Source organism: Ahaetulla prasina, chromosome 9 (genome assembly GCF_028640845.1).
Source record: "Ahaetulla prasina isolate Xishuangbanna chromosome 9, ASM2864084v1, whole genome shotgun sequence".
In the NCBI taxonomy this organism is placed as follows: Eukaryota; Metazoa; Chordata; class Lepidosauria; order Squamata; family Colubridae; genus Ahaetulla; species Ahaetulla prasina.
Genome location: NC_080547.1, coordinates 8343492 through 8365650, shown reverse-complemented (window position 1 = coordinate 8365650; position 22159 = coordinate 8343492). Strand labels below are relative to the sequence as shown.

Genomic DNA, 22159 nt, shown 5'->3' with positions numbered 1-22159 from the left:
TTGAGGGTAGATCTTAACGCCTTATTTTACTGCATCAAAGGAGTCGGACGTCAATGCCTTGCTCCCCCCGCCCCTTGCTTTCCCCCACTATCCGCTTCCCTTTTTCCAAATTGACCTAATATTTGCTTTTCTATTCTTTTTGTATGTCACATTATAAGTTAATGAAACTATGAATATAAAAATAAATAAATGCTTGTGTGTTAACCTAAGAGAAAACGTGCACATTAATATATCTGATGGTGGCCTGGAACCTCTTCCTACCTGTGGCAGCAGCTCAATCCATCTTTGTGGCACTTGCACCAAAAACAATCCTTTGCGGTCCAAGTGGATCCAATGAGATGCCTTCTCCCGTCTAATGTATCAACACATGAGTTGGGCGTCACCACTTTATCTGGGAAAAGAGAATGGAAGAGTTGAAAGTCAAACCTGCAGCAGAATCCCAATTACCAAGCTGTGGCGAGAAACCTGCTACGAGAGTTGGAGTCTGCTACCAGAAATCCACTGTTGGATAAATGTGACAAAGTCTGTAGAAATTCACAGTCATCCAGGTCATGGTGGACAACCATAAGCTCGATGACTGAGAATCTCTAAAGACTTTTAACTATATAATTTGGGATGAAGACCCTTCGAATGGTGTGGGAGTAGGAATGGATTTCCAGAGGGGAAAAATTGCAGACTACAGGAACCATTTGCACTACTCAGGTGACCCTGAGGACACAGATAATGTTGTGTCTCGTCCGATCTCACCACAGCCAGGGTCTTCTTATCTGCTTCCGAACATGGAGGAATGTCCTAGTATGCCTCCCGGCCCCAGCCCTGGCTCCATGCCCAGACAGGCTGAAGAGGAGGAAATACCTCCAGCCCCCAGCTCTGCTCCATGCCCAGGCAAATGGAGCAACTAGACCCCGCCCCCTCCTCCACAGCATGTGAGCCTGAGGGAGGTCAATTACCAACAGCTGCAGACTGGAGTGACCCTCGCGTCAGAAGACTTGATAGGCGGAGGCAACAGAAGGAAGGGAGGGGCAGGCCTGGATAAGTGCTGAGTCATGGAGCCACACCCCATGGCCTATATAAAGGACCTGCTTTCTGGCAGTCTCTGAGTCAGGCAAAGTCTAAACATATCTTGCTGAAGTCACTTTCTGGTCTCCTGCCTGCCCTGAGGACTTTGCTAGGACTTTGGAAGAGCTGCAGAGGCACGCCTGATTCGGATTTCCCTGACCCGGCCGTCAGCGGAGGAGTGGGACACGACAGATAAATCTCCAAGGGCTTCAATGACCCTCTAAAAGGAGGCAAACGACCAGCTGTCTGCAAGGATTCTAAATCCTTCCATTCCCCACCATCCAGTCAGAGCTGAAAAAGCTTCTTGGATGAGAAGCGAAACACCTTCAAAGAAAAAACAAGAAAGTTCAGTTGTCTCCTGAAAAAAAAACCACCTTTAGGATAAATGTGACAAGTATATAAATTCTCTGCATTGACTGACTACCATTATATTTTAATGATTGATTAGATTTGTGAGGATCCCTGATGATCAAACATCTTCTGCATTAACACCTTTGGTGTTTCCTGGCCCACTTTAATGAAAACCTGGATTGTAAAACTGAAGCCCCCAACGTTTCTCCTGGGAATATTAAACCTTGGCAAGCAGTACAGCGACGATTTCCTCAAATGTATCCAAAGTTTGATTACCATCTTTAATCTCATCTCTACACAAAACATCATAGCATCGTGGTGGCTCAGGCTGTAAGAAGCCTGTTATTAAAACCAGCTGCCTGCAATTACTGCAGGTTCTAGTCCCACCAGGTCCAAGGTTGACTCAGCCTTCCATCCTTTATAAGGTAGGTAAAATGAGGACCCAGATTGTTGGGGGGGCAATAAGTTGACTTTGTAAATATACAAATAGAATGAGACTATTGCCTTACACACTGTAAGCCGCCCTGAGTCTTCGGAGAAGGGCGGGATATAAATGTAAACAAGAAGAAGTAAACAAGAAGAAATAGCACACTTCTTGACATGTAGCCAGCACGAGGGAGATGGTCAGGCTGATGAAGACTTTCTGAGAAAGGGAAAGAAGAAGGAAAAAGAATGTCATGAGAGATTTTATTAATTCTTTCGAAAACTGGCTGTTCAAAGCTTTTTCTAATTTCCCCTCCAATAATACAATGAAGTTCATGAACTTTGGAACAAGCCCTCTAGGTTAAGTTTACAATCTTGTGCAAGTGTGCAGTTCGGTCTCTGTTGCACAAGACGGTCAACTTGGAACATCTCCCTCCTCTCTTTGTGCCATTCACACAATCCAGGATACCTGAGTAGCTCAACATTTTAACAGAGGTTAACAGATTAACAGAGTTGGAAGGGATCTTGTAGGTCATCTAGTCAATGCCCCCCACCCAAGCAGGAGACCCTACCTACACCATTTCTGAAAGACAGCAGTCCAGTCTCTTCTTAAAAGCTTCCAGTGATGAAGCTCCCAGAACTTGTGAAGACAACTTCTGTTCCATTGGTTGATGGTTCTCAGAAAATTTCTCCTTATTTCCAGGTTGAATCTCTCCTTGATCAGTTTCCATTCATTATTCCTTGTCTGGCCTTCAGGTGCTTTGGGAAATAGCTTGACCCCCTCCTCTCTATGGTAGATCCTCAAATATTGGAACACTGCTATCCTGTCTCCCCTGGTCCTTCTCTTCACTAGACTAGCCATGCCCAGTTCCTGCAACCATTCATTGTATGTTTTAGCCTCCAGTCCTCAATAGAATAGAATAGAATAGAATAGAATAGAATAGAATAGAATAGAATAGAATAGAATAGAATAGAATAGAATAGAATAGAATAGAATTTTTTTTATTGGCCAAGTGTGATTGGACACACAAGGAATTTGTCTTGGTGCATATGCTCTCAGTGTTTTAGCCTCCAGTCCTCTAATCCTCCTGGTTGCTCTTCTCTGCACTTTTTTTAGAGTCTCAACATCTTTTTTATAGTGTGGTGACCAAAACTGGATGCAGGATTCTAGGTGTGGCCTTACTAAGGCTTTACAGGGTGGTATTGGTACCTCATTTGATCTTGATTGTATCCCTCTGTTAATGCAAGTTAGGATTTCATTGGCTTTTTTTGGCTGCCTTTGTTTATCTAACCTTTTGTTTGTCCGTCTCCCTAGTAGTCCTCACCATGGAACGTCTTTCTCTCCTTCTCCCGTCCAGAGGCAAAATTGTTGGGATTCACCCCACACAGTGAAGGGAAATATGCCCTACCAGATACATCAGTGTCTGGTCCTTCTTCAGGCCCTTCTCCATCTGTGATGCTTTGTGGGAAGAAATGACCATCTTGACACTGTGCCCCTGAGTTGTGATGTCCTTCATACCAAAAAGGGCATTTCGGTATTTGTGTATCTGTCATTAATCCTTCTAAATAGCTAGAAAGTACACCCTGCTTTTAAGCCCTTGTCCCAAAATTAGACCATCATCAACCTCTGGATTTTTAAACTCATCCCACTTACCCCAAAATGCTACTAATTGGTTTTGCAAATTTTTTTTTTTTGGGGGGGGTTCCTATCTCTTTTTTGGAGTTCTAAAGAAACATCTGATGGCATTTGACTTCTGTCTGTATTTCTATCTTTATTTTATGTAAATAACATACAGAATGAACCTCTGATTATTTCCCCCATACCTTGTAGGGTGACTGTCCCATAGGGCGCTCCCCCCCTCATTTCTCCGGCCCTTCTCTTCTCACCTCCAAGGCAAATTGGACTCTGCTTGGAACTGAAGAACAAACCATTTTACTTACCATCCTGGCTTTGGGGGAGACCCAGGAAATTCCTGGTCAGGAGGAAGGGGAAGTAGCAGCAATTCTCTCTGAGCCCAGCAAGGAATCTGCTCCTCCACTTTAAATTAAAAACGAAGACCACCCCTTGTGCAATGAAAAAAAAATTGGCAAAATATCCACTTTCAGAGGGTAAACATTTGCTTTACAAATAGTTTTGTGCTTGTTTTGCAGATGTGATAAAGGGAAAGTATTTCATCAGCTTCAGATCCACCTGGCTAGAAAAAGACCAAATGATGGAGAGACTGAAAATCGCCAGCAGAATGTGAGAAGTTGAAACGGCCACATGGGCAGCCTCCAGCCCAGCTTCCCCCAAGAGGCCCCCTACCCATATTGAGTACTCAGGATTGTAGACCACCAGGTGATGGGCTGTCCTCTCGGAAGTGGGCTTTGCTCTCACTCTTTCCCAGGGACTCCCAAGCCAGAATGGGGCATTTGAGAGCCTCAGGAATGTCCTCTCTTGATATGGCTTTCCCTGCAGGCTCCTTGTGGGTTACAATCTTGGGGGTTTCTGTCCTGCATTAATCCTGCCCACTTGCTCTCTGGCTCTGCTGAAGGGGAGCTGCACATTTTCCCAATGGATCTCCTGTAGGAGATCTTTCTGTTAAAGGTTCTTATCTCCTCTTTCATAATATGATGTTGTTCATGAACTTTGGAAAAGGCCCTCTAGGGCCTTTACAATCTTGTGCAAGTGGGCATTTAAACTCTATCACTCAACAGCATCAACATCTTCCTCCAGAATACTTGAATCTCTCTCTCTCCATTGATGTTGTTGGGACCGAGCCCAGCACAGATGGGCAGAGATGTGCCTTACCTTCACATTGGTGGAATCTGACACTTTTTCATGCCTTCTCCCACTCATGATGCTTCGTGTGTGTGGGAGGGACAATCCTGACTCTGTAATCCTGAGATGATATGTCCCCCCTAACCAAAAAACGCATTTTTGCATTTGTGTATCTACTGTTAATCCTACTAAATAACTAGAGAGAAAACAAAATGTAGGAATCCTGGCCCACATAGTACCCCAGGGAAGTCTGTATGTTGCATTCACCCCACTTACCACAAATTATTAATTCATTTTGTGTCCTTTGTCTCTTCTGAAGTTCTAAAGAAACTTTATCTGATGGCATTCGATCGTCATCTCAGTTATTTCTATCTTTATTTTATCTTAATAACCTATAGAACAAACCTTTTATTATTTTTCTCATAGTTACAACCTTGTTACAACCCAAAGCCCCCACCCCATTCCTCCAGCCATTCTCTTCTCAAATTCAAGTCTGTTTAAACTCTTCTTGCAGATGAAGAACAAACCACATTAAAGATGACGTCGTGGCCAACTGTTGGTTTGTGTAATTGTTTTTATCAGTAAAATGAACCTTATGTGAAGCTAAACCCATTGGAGACTGTAGGAACCATTGCCAGGGTGACCGAGTCTGACAGCTGATGGAGGGAATGCTAACCATTTTTCCTGCACTGGTTCCAGTCTGAACTGAGCCATTTACTTGCTTCCAATGAAATTATGTTGCCGTACACCCATGTTTATATTGGAATCACAAACAGCTCCTTAATGTCATACTTATTTAATATATAATATAATATAACAACAGAGTTGGAAGGGACCTTGGAGGCCTTCTAGTCCAACCCCCTGCCCAGGCAGGAAACCCTACACCATCTCAGTCAGATGGTTATCCAACATTTTCTTAAAAATTTCCATTGTTGGAACATTCACAACTTCTGCAGGCAAGTTGTTCCGCTGATTAATTGTTCTTACTGTCAGGAAATTTCTCCTTAGTTCTAAGTTGCTTCTTTCCTTGATGAGTTTCCACCCATTGCTTCTTGTTCTACCCTCAGGTGCTTTGGAGAATAGCTTGACTCCCTCTTCTTTGTGGCAACCCCTGAGATATTGGAACACTGCTATCATGTCTCCCCTAGTCCTTCTTTTTATTAAACTAGACATACCCAGTTCCTGCAACCGTTCTTCATATGTTTTAGCCTCCAGTCCCCTAATCATCTTTGTTGCTCTTCTCTGCACTCTTTCTAGAGTCTCAACATCTTTTTTACATCGTGGCGACCAAAACTGGATGCAATATTCCAAGTGTGGCCTTACCAAGGCATTATAAAGTGGCACTAACACTTCATGTGATCTTGATTCTATCCCTCTGTTTATGCAGCCCAGAACTGTGTTGGCTTTTTTAGCAGCTGCTGCACACTTCTGGCTCATATCTAAATGGTTATCCACTAGGACTCCAAGATCCCTCTCACAGTTACTACTATTGAGCAAGGTACCACATATACGGTACCTGTGCATTTTGGTTTTTTTGCCTAAATGTAGAACCTTACTTTTTTCACTGTTGAATTTCATTTTGTTAGATAGCGCCCAATGTTCAAGTCTGTCAAGATCTTTCTGTAACTTGAGCCTATCTTCTGGAGTGTTGGCTATTCCTGCCAACTTGGTGTCATCTACAAATTTGATGAGTTCCCCATCAAATTTGCAGATGACACCAAGCTGGCAGGAATAGCCAAGATTTCAGAAGATTTGAACCAGTGACATAAAGAAAGTTTGGATAATCTATAATTTGCAAGATTAAAAGGTCACAGGGCAATCTTAATGGAGAGACCGAGATCCAGATTTGGACAAACAAACAGTTGTAGTCCTCATTAAGTTTATCCCATCAGGAAGGTGCATAAAAGTGCTTCGATTATTTGCAGATTTTGGTCATTCACTGGGAAGTGGGAGGAGTCCATGTGGGCCAACCTGCAACTATTAAGCTGTTTGAGTGCAAGTCCCTAGCACAACTATTAGATGGTCTACACCTGGCATTTTCTCTTAGCTTTGTACCACTGCAGTTATTTAATCCCAATTTCTAATCTTTTTAATTCCCCGTTGCATCTTCAATGCAAGTGAATTCATGGAGGCCAGAATGGTGGGAGTGAAGGCCAGAATATGTCAGGGCACATCAAATTCCTGACTGAGGCAGAAGTTCCTTCCTTGGGTATCCTGCTTTGCACCAGAGGATGGACTTCAAAGAATATTGAAGATTAAGATGCTTATTTGAGACATATACCTGTATATTCAGCTTCATTTCCATGTGAGCTGTCTGTTATGATGCCACAATGTCATCAGAGGTGACCCTTTTATGACCTATGGACCTTCATGGCTGGCTGAGGAATTCTGGGACATGAAGTCCACAAGCCACATAAGGGCCCTAGCTCTCCACCTCTGCTCCATGTGAAGGGATGAGATACCAATGGCGGTCATCAGTCCTATAGAATTCATGTTTCCATGTTTCTGTCTTTACCATGGTTGTTATTTAATAAAACAAAAAGAGGAGAAAAAATATTGAGAGGAGGAATTTATTCAGGTTCATTCAAACAGGAGAGGTTGATTCAAGTTCACCCATGTGAAGAGGAGAGAATCCAGCAAGCTTAACAACGCTGTAATGGGGCATCAACCTTACAGAAATCATATCCACATGTTTCTGCATTAGCCATTGCAAAGCATCTCGGACGATCTGGGACCTCATCATATCTTTCATGAGAAAAAAAAAAGAGTGGGGAGGAGGAGGAGGAAGAAGAAGAAGAGGGTATGGTCAGTCAAAGTTGGCCTTCATTAAGGGAAAAGTTTAGTCTATGTTTGGCTTATGTGTAATAATACCTTGTGATTGACCCGGGAAGCCGGGGGAGTGGGGAGGGGGTGAAGGGAGTGGGGAAGGAGGTTTTGAGGGGAGGGAAAAGGGGAAAAATGTTTGTTTGTTTTCTAAAACTTTCTCAATAAAAAAAAAGTTGACCTTCATTGTTAAGAACCTCTAAGATCATCTCCCACCAGAGAACTTTTGAGTCTTCCTGGGAGAAAGGTAGATTCAGCCAAGATCTGATTTGATTCTAAACACCCAGTTCTTGGACATCCTCATTGGCATAAAGAAATCTCAAGGTTGGGACACATAGGAATTGATTTTGGATGGTCCCATGTTGGATTTGATATGGATAAGGAGCTTCTTGGAGACCTGCAACCGTGGGCAGCAGGATGGACAAATGACGGGCCAGGCATTCCCCAGTCCTGATTGGCCAGGAAAAGGAAGGGGAGCAAGGAGAAATCCTCCTTGTTTCCAGCCTCAGTTTCTCTACTCCCTTCTGCACCCAACAATCCTGGGTCTCCACATAATATTGCTTGCTCAGCATTGGAAAGATAATGAATGTAATGCTACTCAGAGTTACCTTGAGGTAAGTTGGGAAGCCTATAAATTTTATAAGTAAGTAAGTAAATATTTAAGAAAGGCAAACATCTAGCTCAACTTCTCAAAGTTAATATAATGACCCAGAAAGGAGCAGGCCACCTATTAACCTAGGTTAGCTATGGGGGACTATCATGAAATATTTATTGAAACCATTGATCTAGCCACCCATCTAATAATGAAAAAGGAGGGATACCAGCCAACAGTTAAGGCAGCATCATAGCACAATTAATGTAAGTGTGTGTATTAAAATCACAAATTGTAAAAACGTGGACCATAATCAACACCAAAAACCCATCCCAAGCGTGCTCATCAATCTCACCCTATCCCTGTTTTTCTGAAATCTTAAAGAAAACATCCAGTGGACAGGTGTTCACCTCCCCATCTCACCTCCCCACTTACACAGGAAAGACCAATAGGGCTGCTGGTTGACTCTCTACAATTACACTTTCCCATTCCTATCACTCATCAATCTCACCCTATCCCTGTTTTTCCGAAATCTTAAAGAGGCCTGGCAAGTTTCAGCTGGAAGGGTGTTCACCTCCCCACCTCACCTCCCCCTTACCTGGGAGAGACCTATAGGGCCGCTGGTTGACTCTCTACAAATGCAATAAAGGCAAAAAGGCAATAACACCTTCCCATTCCTATCACTACAAGGTCTGTCCTAATATTGCCTCTTATTTCTGCTCAGTTGGCCTCACTCATCCTCTTCTTCGAGCAGCGCCCTAGGTCAGGGGTCCCCCACCCTTGGTCCAGGGACCAGCACCGGTCCATGGCATGCTAGAAACTGGGCCACGGAAACAAGCCAAGCCCCATCCGCGGGATGCAGGAAACATGTGAAGCTACTCACCCTCTGGTTCATGGAAAATTTGTCTCCAGTCCCTGGTGCTCTAAAGGTTGACAGGCAGCGCTATAGGTTTCTGTGTTGCAGGAGACCTAGGTACAAAGTTTATCCATATATATGTATCCATGATTATGTGCTATCTTTAAAAAAAATGCTTCTGGCTTGATTGATTGATTGATTGATTGATTGATTTTATTAGATTTTTATACCGCCCTTCTCCCGAAGGACTCAGGGCGGTGTACAGCCAAATAATAAAAACCCCACAATATACACATTAAAACAGAAACTTAAAACCAAGCATATTACATAAATGGCCAAAATTTAAAACAATTTAAAACCCTAAAATTCATAAATAACCCCAATTAAAATTTAATAAAACTTTTAAGCCAGTCCCGCTTGAATAAATAAATGCGTTTTCAGCTCATGGCGAAAAGTCCGAAGATCAGGCACTTGGCGTAAACCAGGGGGAAGTTCGTTCCAAAGAGTAGGAGCTCCAACAGAGAAGGCCTTGCCCCTGGGGGCCGCCAGCCGACATTGTTTGGCGGACGGTACCCTGAGAAGACCCTCTCTGTGTGAGTGTACGGGTCGGTGGGAGGCATAAGGTAACATCAGGCGGTCCCATAAGTACCCGGGCCCTAAGCCATGGAGCGCTTTAAAGGTGGTAACCAAAATCTTAAAGCACACCCGAAAGACCACAGGAAGCCAGTGCAGACTGCGCAGGAGTGGTGTTACATGGGAGCAACGAGTGGCTCCCACTATTACCCGCGCAGCTGCATTCTGAACTAGCTGCAGCCTCCGGGTGCACTTCAAGGGCAGCCCCATGTAGAGAGCATTGCAATAATTTATTTATTTAGGAGAACACGTGAGAGATATTAAAATAACGGATGGTTGCTCAGAACCTTTACCTACTTTTCGCAACACTGGGATCCTTGTATAATGCACTCACAACGGTAGTCAAGATCTGCGTCCCAGGTGGACCCAATGGGATGCTCCCTCCCATCATAGACACATGAGGTGGGCCACACCGTTTTGCCTAAAGGGGAAAAGCAAGGGTGAAATGTAAAATCTGTTACTACCGGTTCTGTGGGCATGGCTTGGTGGGGTGGGAATGTGCCTGGATGGGCTTGGCCAACTTTTTTTTTTTTTTTTTACTTTTAAAAGCATTTTTTCTAAAACCTCTTTGGCCGAAGAGGTTGTAAAAAAATGTTTTTAAAAGGCTTCTCTGACGATCCCAGCTGAGTTGCCTGATCGTCAGAGGCTTTTGTTGTCTGTTAAGAGCATATTTTTTTTTGCCTTTAAAAGGCAAAAAATGCTTTTAAAAGTAAAAAAAAAAGCCTTTGATGATTGCGCGGTTCAGCTGGGATCGTCAGAACCCTTTAAAAGCATTTTTTCTACAACCGAAGAGGTTGTAAAAAAAAAGCTTTTAGAAGGCTCCTCTGACGATCCCAGCTGAGTTGCCTGATCGTCAGAGACTTTTAAAAGCATTTTTTCTACTTCTTCGGCCGAAGAGGTTGTAGAAAAATGCTTTTAAAAGGCTCTTCTGACGATCCCAGCTGAGTTGCCTGATCGTCAGAGGCTTTTCTTTTCTTTTAAAAGCATTTTTTTTTGCCTTTAAAAGGCAAACAATGCTTTTAAAAGTAAAAAAACCCAAAAAAACTCTAATGATTGTGCGGCTCAGTTGGGCATGGTGTGGGGGTCAGGGATTTTTGCTACCGGTTCTCCAAACCGCCTGCCGCCACCACTACCGGATCGGGCGATCCGGTCCCAATCGGGAGCATTTCACCCCTGGAAAAAAGTCAAGTTGAACTTCCAACTGCACTGAAATTGTCAAACTGCACTGAGGAACCTTCTACTAGTGTTGAAGGCTCCTTTCAGAAAACTAACTAAGAGATAAAATACAGTACCGAACTACTAATGGGCAAATACAGGTAGTCTATGACTTCCAATGATTTGTTGAGTGAGAATTCTAAGTTACAAGGACACTGGATGAAATGACTTATGACTGTTTTTCACCCTTCCAACCATTGAAGCATCCCTTGAAGCAACTGATTCATATTTATGACCGTTGGAGTGTCCTGGGGTCATGTGGTCACTTTTTTTCAGCCTTCTAACAAGCAGACTCAATGGGGAAGCCGGATTCACTTAACAACCGTGTCATTAAGGGATTCCCTTAAGAACTGTGGCTTGAAAGGTCATAAAATGGGACAAAATTCACTTAACAACTGTCTCACTTAGCAATGGAAATTTTGGTCTTAATTGTGGCTGGAAGTTGAGGACTACATGTATATATATTCTCTGAATTTGCCGCATACCATTTTATTTTATTTTATTTTATTTTATTTTATTTTATTTTATTTTATTTTATTTTATTATTTTATTTTATTTTATTTTATTTTATTTTATTTTATTTTATTTTATTTTATTTTATTTTATTTTATTTATTTTATTTTATTTTATTTATTTTATTTTATTTTATTTTATTATTTTATTTTATTTTATGTAGGAGAGTTGAAAGGACCCCTGATGATCAAATGACTTCTGCATTAATACAGAAAATACATTAATACGGAAGGTGTTTCTTGGCCCAGTTGGGAGACCTTTGACTGAAACCTGGGTCAACATTTAATCCACATTTATCTGGGTATGATTAGACCTTTGCAATTTGTACAGATGAAAAAGGAAGTAGGTTACCATCTTTATACTCAGGTAGCAAAGGATTCAAATAACATTTTCCTTGACACGTAGCCAGCATGAAAGAGAAGAAGATGAGAATGAAGAAACTTTTCTGGAAAGAAAGGAGAACAAGAAAAGGTCATTAGAGAATTGGAACAACTGACTGTTCAAAGTTTTACAAAAGTCTAGTTTGGTAATGCGATGTTGTCCATGAACTTTAGGAAAAGCCCTCTGGGTTAGGTTTACCCTCTTGTGCAAGTGTACAGTTCGGTCCCTGTTGCACAAGAGGGTCAACCTGGAACATCTCCTTCCCCTCTTTGTGTCAGCTGCACACAATCCAGGATACCCGAATATCTCGGCCCTTTTTTTATCTCCCTATTAGTCCTCACCATGGAAAGTCTTTCCAATCTTCACCCCTCCACAGGCAAAATTGTTGGGATTCACCCCGCGCAGTGAAGGGAAATATGCCCTACCAGATACATTAGTGTCTGGTCCTTCTTCAGGCCCTTCCCCACCTGTGATGCTTTGTGGGGGGAAATGACCATCTTGACTCTTTGCCCCTGAGTTGTGATGTCCCTCATACCAAAAAGGGCATTTCGGTATTTGTATATCTATTTAGAAGGTATTTATCCTTCTAAATAGCTAGAAAGTACATTCTGCTTTTAAGCCTTTCTCCCAAAATTAGACCATCAACCTCTGGATTTTAAACTCACCCCAAAATGCTACTAATTGGTTTTGCAAACTTTTCTTTTTGCCCTCTCTCTCTTTTGGAGTTCTAAAGAAACATTCTCACGCTGTTTTATTTCTTTTTGTATTTCTATCTTTATTTTATCCATATAACCTCCAGAATGAACCTCTGATTATTGTCCCCACAGTTACAACCTTGGAGAGGATCTGGGCCAAAGCCCCCCCACCATTCCTCCAGCCCTTCTCTTCTCATGTCCAAGGCAAATTGGGCTCTGGTTGCAAGTGAAGAACAAACCGTTTTACTTACCATCCTGGCTTTGGGGGGAACCCAGGAAATTCCTAGTCGGGAGGAAGGAGAAGGAGCAGCTCTTCTCTCTAAGACCAGCAAGGAAACTGATTGTCCAATTTAAATAGAAACCAAGACCGCCCCTTGTGCAATTTTTTTAAAAAAAATATTCTGAGTGAAAGTTTTGGCAGAATATCCACTTTCAGAGGGTAAACATTTGCAAAAAACAAATAGTTTTTTGATTGTTTTGCAGATGTGATAAAGGGAAAGTATTTCATCAGCTTCAGATTCACCTGGCTAGAAAAAGACCAAATGATGGAGAGACTGAATGTGAGAAGTTGAAACGGCCACATGGGCAGCCTCCAGCCCAGCTTCCCCCAAGAGGCCCCCTACCCATATTGAGTACTCAGGATTGTAGACCACCAGGTGATGGGCTGTCCTCTCGGAAGTGGGCTTTGCTCTCTCTTTCCCAGGGACTCCCCAGCCAGAATGGGGCATTTGAGAGCCTCAGGAATGTCCTCTCTTGATATGGCTTTCCCTGCAGACTCCTCGTGGGTTACAGTCTTGGGGGTTTCTGTCCTGCATTAATCCTGCCCACTTGCTCTCCGGCTCTGCTGAAGGGGAGCTGCCTATTTTCCCAATGGATCTCCTGTAGGAGATCTTTCTGTTAAAGGTTCTTATCTCCTCTTTCATAATATGATGTTGTTCATGAACTTTGGAAAAGGCCCTCTAGGTTATGTTTACAATCTTGTGCAAGTGGGCATTTCAACTCTATCACTCAACAGCATCAACATCTTCCTCCAGAATACTTGAATCTCTCTCTCCATTGATGTTGTTGGGATCGAGCCCAGCACAGATGGGCAGAGATGTGCCTTACCTTCACATTGGTGGAATCTGACACTTTTTCATGCCTTCTCCCACTCATGATGCTTCGTGTGTGTGGGAGGGACAATCCTGACTCTGTAATCCTGAGATGATATGTCCCCCCTAACCAAAAAACGCATTTTTGCATTTGTGTATCTACTGTTAATCCTACTAAATAGCTAGAGAGAAAACAAAATGCAGGAATCCTGGCCCACATAGTACCCCAGGGAAGTCTGTATGTTGCATTCACCCCACTTATCACAAATTGTAATTAATTCATTTTGTGTCCTTTGTCTCTTCTGAAGTTCTAAAGTTACTTTATCTGATGGCCTTCGATCGTCATCTCTTTGTGTTATTTCTATCTTTATTTTATGCAAATGATGTACAGAATGAACCTCTTGTTATTTTCCCCCAGAGTTACAAGACTGTAGGGTGATTTTGCTGTGAAAGTCTGACTGTCCGAAAGGGGCCCCTCATTCCTCCAGCCATTCTCTTCTCAGATCAAAGTCTGTTTCAACCCTTCTTGCAGATGAAGAACAAACCACATTAAGAAAGATGACGTCGTGGCCAATTGTTGGTTTGTGTAATAGTTTTTGTCAGTAAGATGAAGCTTATGTGAAGGTCAGGAGAAGCTAAACCCATTGGAGACTGTAGGAACCATTGCCAGGGTGACCGAGTCTGACAGTTGGTGGAGGGAATGCTAACCATTTTTCCTGCTCTGGTTCCAGTCTGAACTGAGCTCCCCAATCTGGGCCATTTACTTGCTTCCAATGAAATTATGTTGCTGTACACCCATGTTTATATTGAAATCACAAAGAGCTCCTTAATGTCAGACTTATTTGCACCAGTGACATAAAGAAAGTTTGGATAATCTATAATTTGCAAGATTAAAAGGTCCCAGGACAATCTTAATGGAGAGACCGAGATCCAGATTTGGACAAACGAACGGTTGTAGTCCTCATTAAGTTTATCCCATCAGGAAGGTGCACAAAAGTGCTTCAATTATTTGCAGATGTTGGTCGTTCTCTGGGAAATGGGGGGACTCCATGTGGGCCAACCGGCAGCTATTAAGCTGTTTGAGTGCAAGTCCCTAGCACAACTATTAGATGGTGTACACCTGGGACCTTCTCTTAGCTTTGCACAACTACTACATTATTTAATCCCAATGTCTAATCTTCTAAATTCCCTGTTGCATCTTCAACGCAAGTGAATTCACAGAGGCTAGAATGGTGGGAATGAAGGCCAGAATATGTCAGGGCACATCAAATTCCTGACTGAGGCAGAAGTTCCTTCCTCGGGTATCCTGCTTTGCACCAGAGGATGAAGATTAAGATGCTTATTTGAGACATATACCTGTAAAATCGGCTTCATTTCCATGTGAGCTGTCTGTTATGATGCCTCAATGTCACCAGAGGTGACCCTTTTATGACCTATGGACCTTCATGGCTGGCTGAGGAATTCTGGGACATGAAGTCCACAAGCCACATAAGGGCCCTAGCTCTCCACCTCTGCTCTATGTGAAGGGATGAGATATCAATGGCGGTCATCAGTCCTATAGAATTCATGTTCCCATGTTTCTGTCTTTACCATGGTTGTTATTTAATAAAACAAAAAGAGGAGAAAAAATATTGAGAGGAGGGATTTATTCAGGTTCATTCAAACAGAAAATATTGATTCAAGTTCATCCGTGTGAAGAGAAGAGAATCCAACAAGTTTAACAGTGCCATGGATGAGGCTTCAACCAGATAGAAATCATATTCACATGTTTTTGGATTGACCACTGTTATGCATCCCGGACGATGGTTGACACCAACATGTCTTTGAGGGGGAAAATGGGATGGGGATGAAGAAGAAGAAGAAGAGGGTATGGTCAGTCAAAGTTGGACTTCATAGGTAAGGACCTCTGAGATCATCTGCCGCCTTAGAACTTGTAGACAACTATTGAGTCTTTATTTATTTAATTTATTTATTAAGGTAAAGGTAAAGGGGCCGCGGTGTGGCTCAGGCTGTAAGAAGCCTGTTATTAAACACAGCTGACTGCAATTACTGCAGGTTCAAGTCCCACCAGGCCCAAGGTTGACTCAGCCTTCCATCCTTTATAAGGTAGGTAAAATGAGGACCCAGATTGTTGGGGGGGCAATAAGTTGACTTTGTATATAAATATACAATTAATAAGTGGAACGACTTGCCTGCAGAAGTTGTGAATGCTCCAACACTGGAAATTTTTAAGAAAATGTTGGATAACCATCTGACTGAGATGGTGTAGTGTTTCCTGCCTGGGCAGGGGGTTGGACTAGAAGGCCTCCAAGGTCCCTTCTAACTCTGTTGTTATATTGTTATACAAATAGAATGAGACTATTGCCTTACACAATGTAAGCCGCCCTGAGTCTTCGGAGAAGGGCGGGATATAAATGTAAAAAAAAAAAAAGTATAAACATAATTTGGATACACAAAAAGAGTAAGTAAAAAGGGAATATTAGGACAGGGACGGTAGGCACGCAGATGCTCTTATGCACGCCCCTTACAGACCTCTTAGGAATGGGGTCTTCCTGGGAGAAAGGTAGATTCAGCCAAGATCTGATTTGATTCTAAACACCCAGTTCTTGGACATCCTCATTGGCATAAAGAAATCTCAAGGTTGGGACACGTAGGAATTGATTTTGGATGGTCCCATGTTGGATAATGATATGGATAAGGAGCTTCTTGGAGACCTGCAACCGTGGCCAGCAGGATGGACAAATGACAGGCCAGGCATTCCCCAGTCCTGATTGGCCAGGAAAAGGAAGGGGAGCAAGGAGAAATCCTCCTTGTTTCCAGCCTCAGTTTCTCTACTCCCTTCTGCACCCAACAATCCTGGGTCTCCACATAAAAGTTAATGAATGTAATGCTACTCAAGAGTTACCTTGAGGTAAGATAGGAAACCTATCAATTCTGTAAGTAAGTAAATATTTAAGAAAGGCAAACATCTAGCTCAACTTCTCAATGGACTTCAAAGTAATTAGTACAAAGTACTGTAGCTAGCCAGAAAAGAGTAGGTCACCTATTAACCTAGATTAGTTATCGGGGACTATCATGAAATGTTTATTGAAACCATTGATCTAGCCACCCATGTAATAATGAAAAAGGATGAATACCAGCCAACAGTTAAGGCAGCATCATAGCACAATTAATGTAAGTCTGTGTACTAAAACCACAAACAGTAAAATCCTGGCACCATAATCAACCCTAACAACCCATCACAAAGCACGCTCATCAATCTCACCCTATCCCTCCCTTTTTCCGAAATCTTAAAGAGGCCTGGCAAAAATCCGGTGGAAGGGTGTTGCGTAGAACAGGCGGCCATGAAAAAGACAGCCTTCTGGAATCCTACAAGATGTTTAAGGGAAGGAGCTAGAAGCATGTCCACCTATCTGATCTGGTAGGAAGTAGATGTCCTTAGAGAGAGATGAAGGTCACAACCAGCACTTTAAATCAGGGGTCTCCAACCCTGGTCACTTTAAGACTTGTGGACTTCAAACCCCAGAATTCTCCAGCAAGTCTTAAAGTGGCCAAGGTTGGAGACCCCTGATTTAAATTACATAATCCTGGTGGTCAACTCACAGCCACAGATACGTTGTTCAGTTCCTCAAGAGGAACCTGCTCAAAATCTTCCCAGACCATCAGGCTCAGTGGTGTCTCCATCATCTCTGAAGGATCTGGCCAGCTAGTGTTGCACTCCAAGGAAAACCACGCAATGTTAACTGACAGATGGAATATTCCCCCCAGCAACCCTGAAAGGTGTCCCATACCAACCCCTTACCCAGGAGAGACCTATGGGGCTGCTGGTTGACTCTCTACAATGACACTTTCCCATTCCTATCACTACAAGGTCTGTCCTAATATAGCCTCATATTTCTGCTCAGTTGGCCTCACTCATCCTCTTCTTTGAGCAGTGCTCTAGGTCGGGGGATCCCAAACCCTGGTATGTGGACCAGCAACGGTCCGTGGCATGGCCGAAACTGGGCCTCACAAACAAGTTATGCCCCATCCGTGGGATGCAGGAAACATGTGAACCCACGAACCGGTCCCTGGTGCCCAAAAGGTTGGGGGATCCTGTTCTAGGTATCTCTTTTTTTAAAAAAAAAATAATTTTTATTAAACAGTTTTTTTAAAAAAAATAAAAAGAAATATTAACACTTTCTTCTTTTCAACAGTTTCGCGTCGGTAATCAATACTTACACATTTTCTCTCTCTTATCTTAGTGTATCTTTTATACACATATTTCTAATATATCTTATATATATATCACTATAATATATTATATTATTCTATTTTATTTACATATATGCTTAGACATAAACATGTACCCAATTTCCTTTCCACAATTTTTTGTTTCTTCCTATTTGTTCTGATATTTCTACTCCTAATTTAACCGTTATTTAATTTTTCCTTGTCCTTTCCCCCCCACTTTTCCTCCAACCATTTATACCATCTCTCCCAGACTAAAAAATATTCTTTTTCTTGTATCTCCTTCGTAAGCTTATCCATTTCCGCGCATTCCATGATTTTTCTAATTACATTGTCTTTGGATGGTATATTGTTATTTTTCAGTTCTGTGCGTAAACTATTCATGCTGCTGTAATGATGTGAATAATTAAATACTGTATTTCTTTTTCATACGACCCTGGAATTATTCCTAGGTAGCATGTGAAACCACATCCCCTCTGGAACGCGGAAAAATCTCACTTGACGGAACTGGTCCCTGGTGCCCAAACGGTTGGGGGACCCTGTTCCAGGTATCTCTAATAAAGCAGATCTAGGTACCAAGTTTATACAGGTATATGTATCCATGAATCTTAGGAGAACACCTGAGCAAATTAAAAGATCTGAGGGTTGCTCGGAATCTTTCCCACCTTTTGCAACAATGCGATCCTTCTCCATGGCACACACAACGGAAGCAATGATCCGTGTCCCAGGTGGATCCAAGGAGATGCTCTTTCCCATCATATTGATCAGGACAGGTGCTGTGCAACACCGGTATATCTAAGGGAAGAAAAGTCAAGTTGAACTTGCAGCTGTATTCAAATTGTCAAACTGCATTTATTATTATGTTTTAATTATTTAATTAAAAAATTAATTAATTTTTAATTAAAAATTATTTATTTTAATTTATTTATTTTTTATTTTACTTTATTTTTTATTTTACTTTACTTTTTACTTTACTTTACTTTACTTTACTTTACTTTAGAGCTTTGAAAGGACCCCTGATGACCAAAAGACTTCTGCATTAATACGGAAGGTCTTTCTTGGCCCAGTTCGGAGACTTTTGACTGAAACCTAGATCAACATTTAATCCACATTTCTCCTGGCATGATGAGACCTTTGCAATTTGTACAGATGAATAAGGAGTTAGGTTACCATCTTTAATCTCAGGAAGAAAAAAACTCCCAATACATTCTTCTTGACACGTAGCCAGCGTGAAAGAGAAGAAGATGAGAATGAAGAAAACTTTCTGGAAAGAAAGAAAAACAAGAAAAGGCCATCAGAGAACTTAGTAGTTGTTGGAGCAACTGGCTGTTCAAAGTTTTACAAAAGTCCTGTTTGATAATGCGATGTTGTCCATGAACTTTAGGAAAAGCCCTCTGGGTTCAATTTACCATCTTGTGCAAGTGTGCAGTTCGGTCTCTGTTGCACAAGAGGGTCAACCTGGAACATCTCCTTCCCCTCTTTGTGCCAGCTGCACACAATCCAGGATACCTGAATATCTCGGCCCTTTTTTTGTCTCTCTATTAGTCCTCACCATGGAAAGTCTTTCCAATCTTCTCCCCTCCACAGGCAAAATTGTTGGGATTCACCCCGCGCAGTGAAGGGAAATATGCCCTACCAGATACATCAGTGTCTGGTCCTTCTTCAGGCCCTTCCCCACCTGTGATGCTTTGTGTGGGGAAATGACCATCTTGACTCTGTGCCCCTGAGTTGTGATGTCAAAAAGGGCATTTCGGTATTTGTGTATCTGTCATTAATCCTTCCAAATAGCTAGAAAGTACACTCTGCTTTTAAGCCCTTGTCCCAAAATTAGACCATCATCAACCTGGGCAGTTTAAACTCATCCCACTCATCCCAAAATGCCACTAATTGGTTTTGCAAACTTTTCTTTTTGTCCTCTCTCTCTTTTGGAATCCTAAAGAAACGTCTCATGGCGTTTGATTTCTTCCTGTATTTCTATTTTATTTTTTATTTATTTTTATTTATTTATTTTTGTCACACAGCATATATAAGCATAAGCATGTAATAACTATACAATATATAAGCATATATATAAGTATGAGTATGTAATAACTATATTAATTGGATATAATGAAAGGAAACAATAGGACAGGAACAGTAGGCACATTTGTGCTCTTATGCACGCCCCTTACGGACCTCTTAGGAATGGGGTGAGGTCAATAGTAGACAGTTTTTGGTTAAAGCTTTGGGGATTTTGAGAAGAGACCACAGAGTCAGGTAGTGTGTTCCAAGCATTAACAACTCTGTTATTGAAGTCATATTTTCTGCAATCAAGATTGGAGCGGTTAACATTAAGCTTAAATCTATTGTGTGCTCATGTATTGTTACAACTGAAGCTGAAGTAGTCTTCGACAGGAATGACATCTATTTTTATTTGATTTAAATAACCTCCAGAATGAACCTCTGATTATTGTCCCCACCGTTACAAGCTTGTACCCTCATTCATCCGGCCGTTCTCTTCTCATGTTCAAGGCAAATTGGGCTCCACCTGCAAGTGAAGAACAAAATGTTTTACTTACCATCTTGGCTTTGGGGGAGACCCAGGAAATTCCTAGTCGGGAGGAAGGAGAAGGAGCAGCTCTTCTCTCTGAGGCCAGCAAGGAATCTGCTCCTCCAATTTAAATAGAAACCAAGACCGCCCCTTGTGCAATTTTTAAAAAAAAATATTCTGAGTGAAAGTTTTGGCAGAATATCCACTTTCAGAGGGTAAACATTTGCTTTACAAATAGTTTTGTGTTTGTTTTGCAGATGTGATAAAGGGAAGTATTTTATCAGCTTCAGATCCACCTACCTAGAAAAAGACCAAATGATGGAGAGATTGAAGATGGCCAGCAGAATGTGAGAAGTTGAAATGGCCACATGGGCAGCCTCCAGCCCAGCTTCCCCCAAGAGGCCCCCTACCCATATTGAGTACTCAGGATTGTAGACTACCAGGTGATGGGCTGTCTTCTCGGAAATAGGCTTTGCTCTCTCTCTTTCCCAGGGACTCCCAAGCCAGAATGGGGCATTTGAGAGCCTCAGGGATGTCCTCTCTTGATATGGCTTTCCCTGCAGGCTCCTCGTGGGTTACAATCAGTGGTGGGATTCAAGTAATTTAGCAACCAGTTCTCTGCCCTAATGTTTTCTTCCAACAACCAGTTTGCCAAACTGCTCAGAAAGTTAACAACCGGTTCTCCCGAAGTGGTGCGAACTGGCTGAATCCCACCACTGGTTACAATCTTGGGGGTTTCTGTCCTGCATTAATCCTGCCCACTTGCTCTCTGGCTCTGCTGAAGGGGAGCTGCCTATTTTCCCAATGGATCTCCTGTAGGAGATCTTTCTGTTAAAGGTTCTTATCTCCTCTTTCATAATATGATGCTGTTTAAAAGATCATTAGTTGCATCCATCTCTTTTCTACCTCTGCTAAACTTTCTCAGTACTTCTGCTGCTCAGTTCCTAGATTCTGCATTTAGGATGGAGAGCAGAGGTGGGTTTCAGGAGGTTCTGACCAGTTCTGGAGAACTGGTAGCAGAAATTTTGAGTAGTTCGGAGAACCGGGAGTAAAAATTCTGACTGGCCCCGCCCCCATCTATTCTCTGTCTCCCGAGTCCCAGCTGATAGGGAGGGAATGGAGATTTTACAGTATCCTTCCCCTGCCACGCCCACCAAGCCACACCCACCAAGCCATGCCATGCCCACAGAACCAGTAGTAAAAAAAAATTGAAACCCACCACTGATGAAGAGGTGGAAATTAGAACAGACTGAATAAAAGCACGAATTTTGAGTTGTGCTTATACAGCCAGCCTCCAAATTAGGTATCTGGGGTTCTTTGTCTTACTTTCAGTATTTGATTAGCGCTAATCAGAGGTTTGCTTTAAGAAGAGGCAGAGAAAATTATTTTCTCCTGCACTGTCAGAAACCTGTGTGGGTGTTGGTAATGAAAAGTGTTACTCCAGTGAAGCAAGAGATGATTAAATTGTATAAGGTCCAAAATAAATTATCTAATGCAGGCAGAAAAATGGACATTTCCCCCCTGGGATGAACAGCCTGGAAGAATAATTACAGTGTCGGCTGCATCTGGTACACTTGGTACTCCTGGTGTGTTGCAGAAAAAAAATTGGATAAAATAATTGGACAGTACGGTCTCTGTAGTTTCAGAAGCTGAAAAACCTTTGGTATAGTTCTGATCAATTTCATCTCAAAAAACATTTGATACGGATTCGATCCATTTATCAACGGTCCTACAAAATGCTCAGGAAACCATAATGGATTTATTCACTTATCATGGTACAGAGAATGTCAAATTCAGTACTGTGTTTCCCCAAAAATAAGACCTCCCCAGATAATAAGCCTGATCAGGCTTTTTAAGCAGATGCACTAAAATACCCCCCCCCCCCAAAAAAATAAGCCCTCCCAAAAAATAAGCCCTCCTGACAATATTAAAATTCATGCACAGCCAGTCCCCACCATTACCTCTGGTTTGGGTTAGGCAGTGCTGGGTTTCAAAAATTTTTACTA

The 22159-nt window shown here is 42.2% G+C and overlaps 1 protein-coding gene across 3 annotated transcripts; it reads right to left on the bottom strand.

Annotated features, from left to right (window-relative positions):
* Window positions 1-7148: 7148 nt before the first annotated feature.
* Window positions 7149-20245, bottom strand: LOC131204026 (small serum protein 4-like). Of its 3 annotated transcripts, XR_009156513.1 has the most exons (5): window positions 12554-12627; window positions 11578-11671; window positions 9796-9919; window positions 8893-8978; window positions 7149-7339 (listed from the first exon to the last, which is right to left on the bottom strand). XR_009156513.1 is itself a non-coding variant. In XM_058194826.1 (4 exons), the coding sequence occupies exons 1-4, from the start codon at window positions 20182-20184 to the stop codon at window positions 15049-15051; spliced, it is 393 nt and encodes a 130-aa protein (XP_058050809.1). In that variant the 5' UTR covers window positions 20185-20245; the 3' UTR covers window positions 15032-15048. The 3 variants fall into 3 exon arrangements, 1 of the variants encoding a protein (XP_058050809.1); XR_009156514.1 differs by lacking the exons at window positions 11578-11671; window positions 12554-12627 and adding an exon at window positions 20182-20243; XM_058194826.1 differs by lacking the exons at window positions 7149-7339; window positions 8893-8978; window positions 9796-9919; window positions 11578-11671; window positions 12554-12627 and adding exons at window positions 15032-15214; window positions 18289-18418; window positions 18794-18887; window positions 20182-20245.
* Between the last annotated feature and the right edge of the window lie 1914 nt (window positions 20246-22159).

Coding starts and splice junctions, on each gene's coding strand:
- LOC131204026 (XM_058194826.1), bottom strand. Junction 18,419..18,793: donor TCTTCCTGAGATTAAAGATG/GTAACCTAACTC, acceptor TTCTTCCCTTAG/ATATACCGGTGTTGCACAGC. Junction 15,215..18,288: donor GGATCGCATTGTTGCAAAAG/GTGGGAAAGATT, acceptor TCCCCCTCAAAG/ACATGTTGGTGTCAACCATC.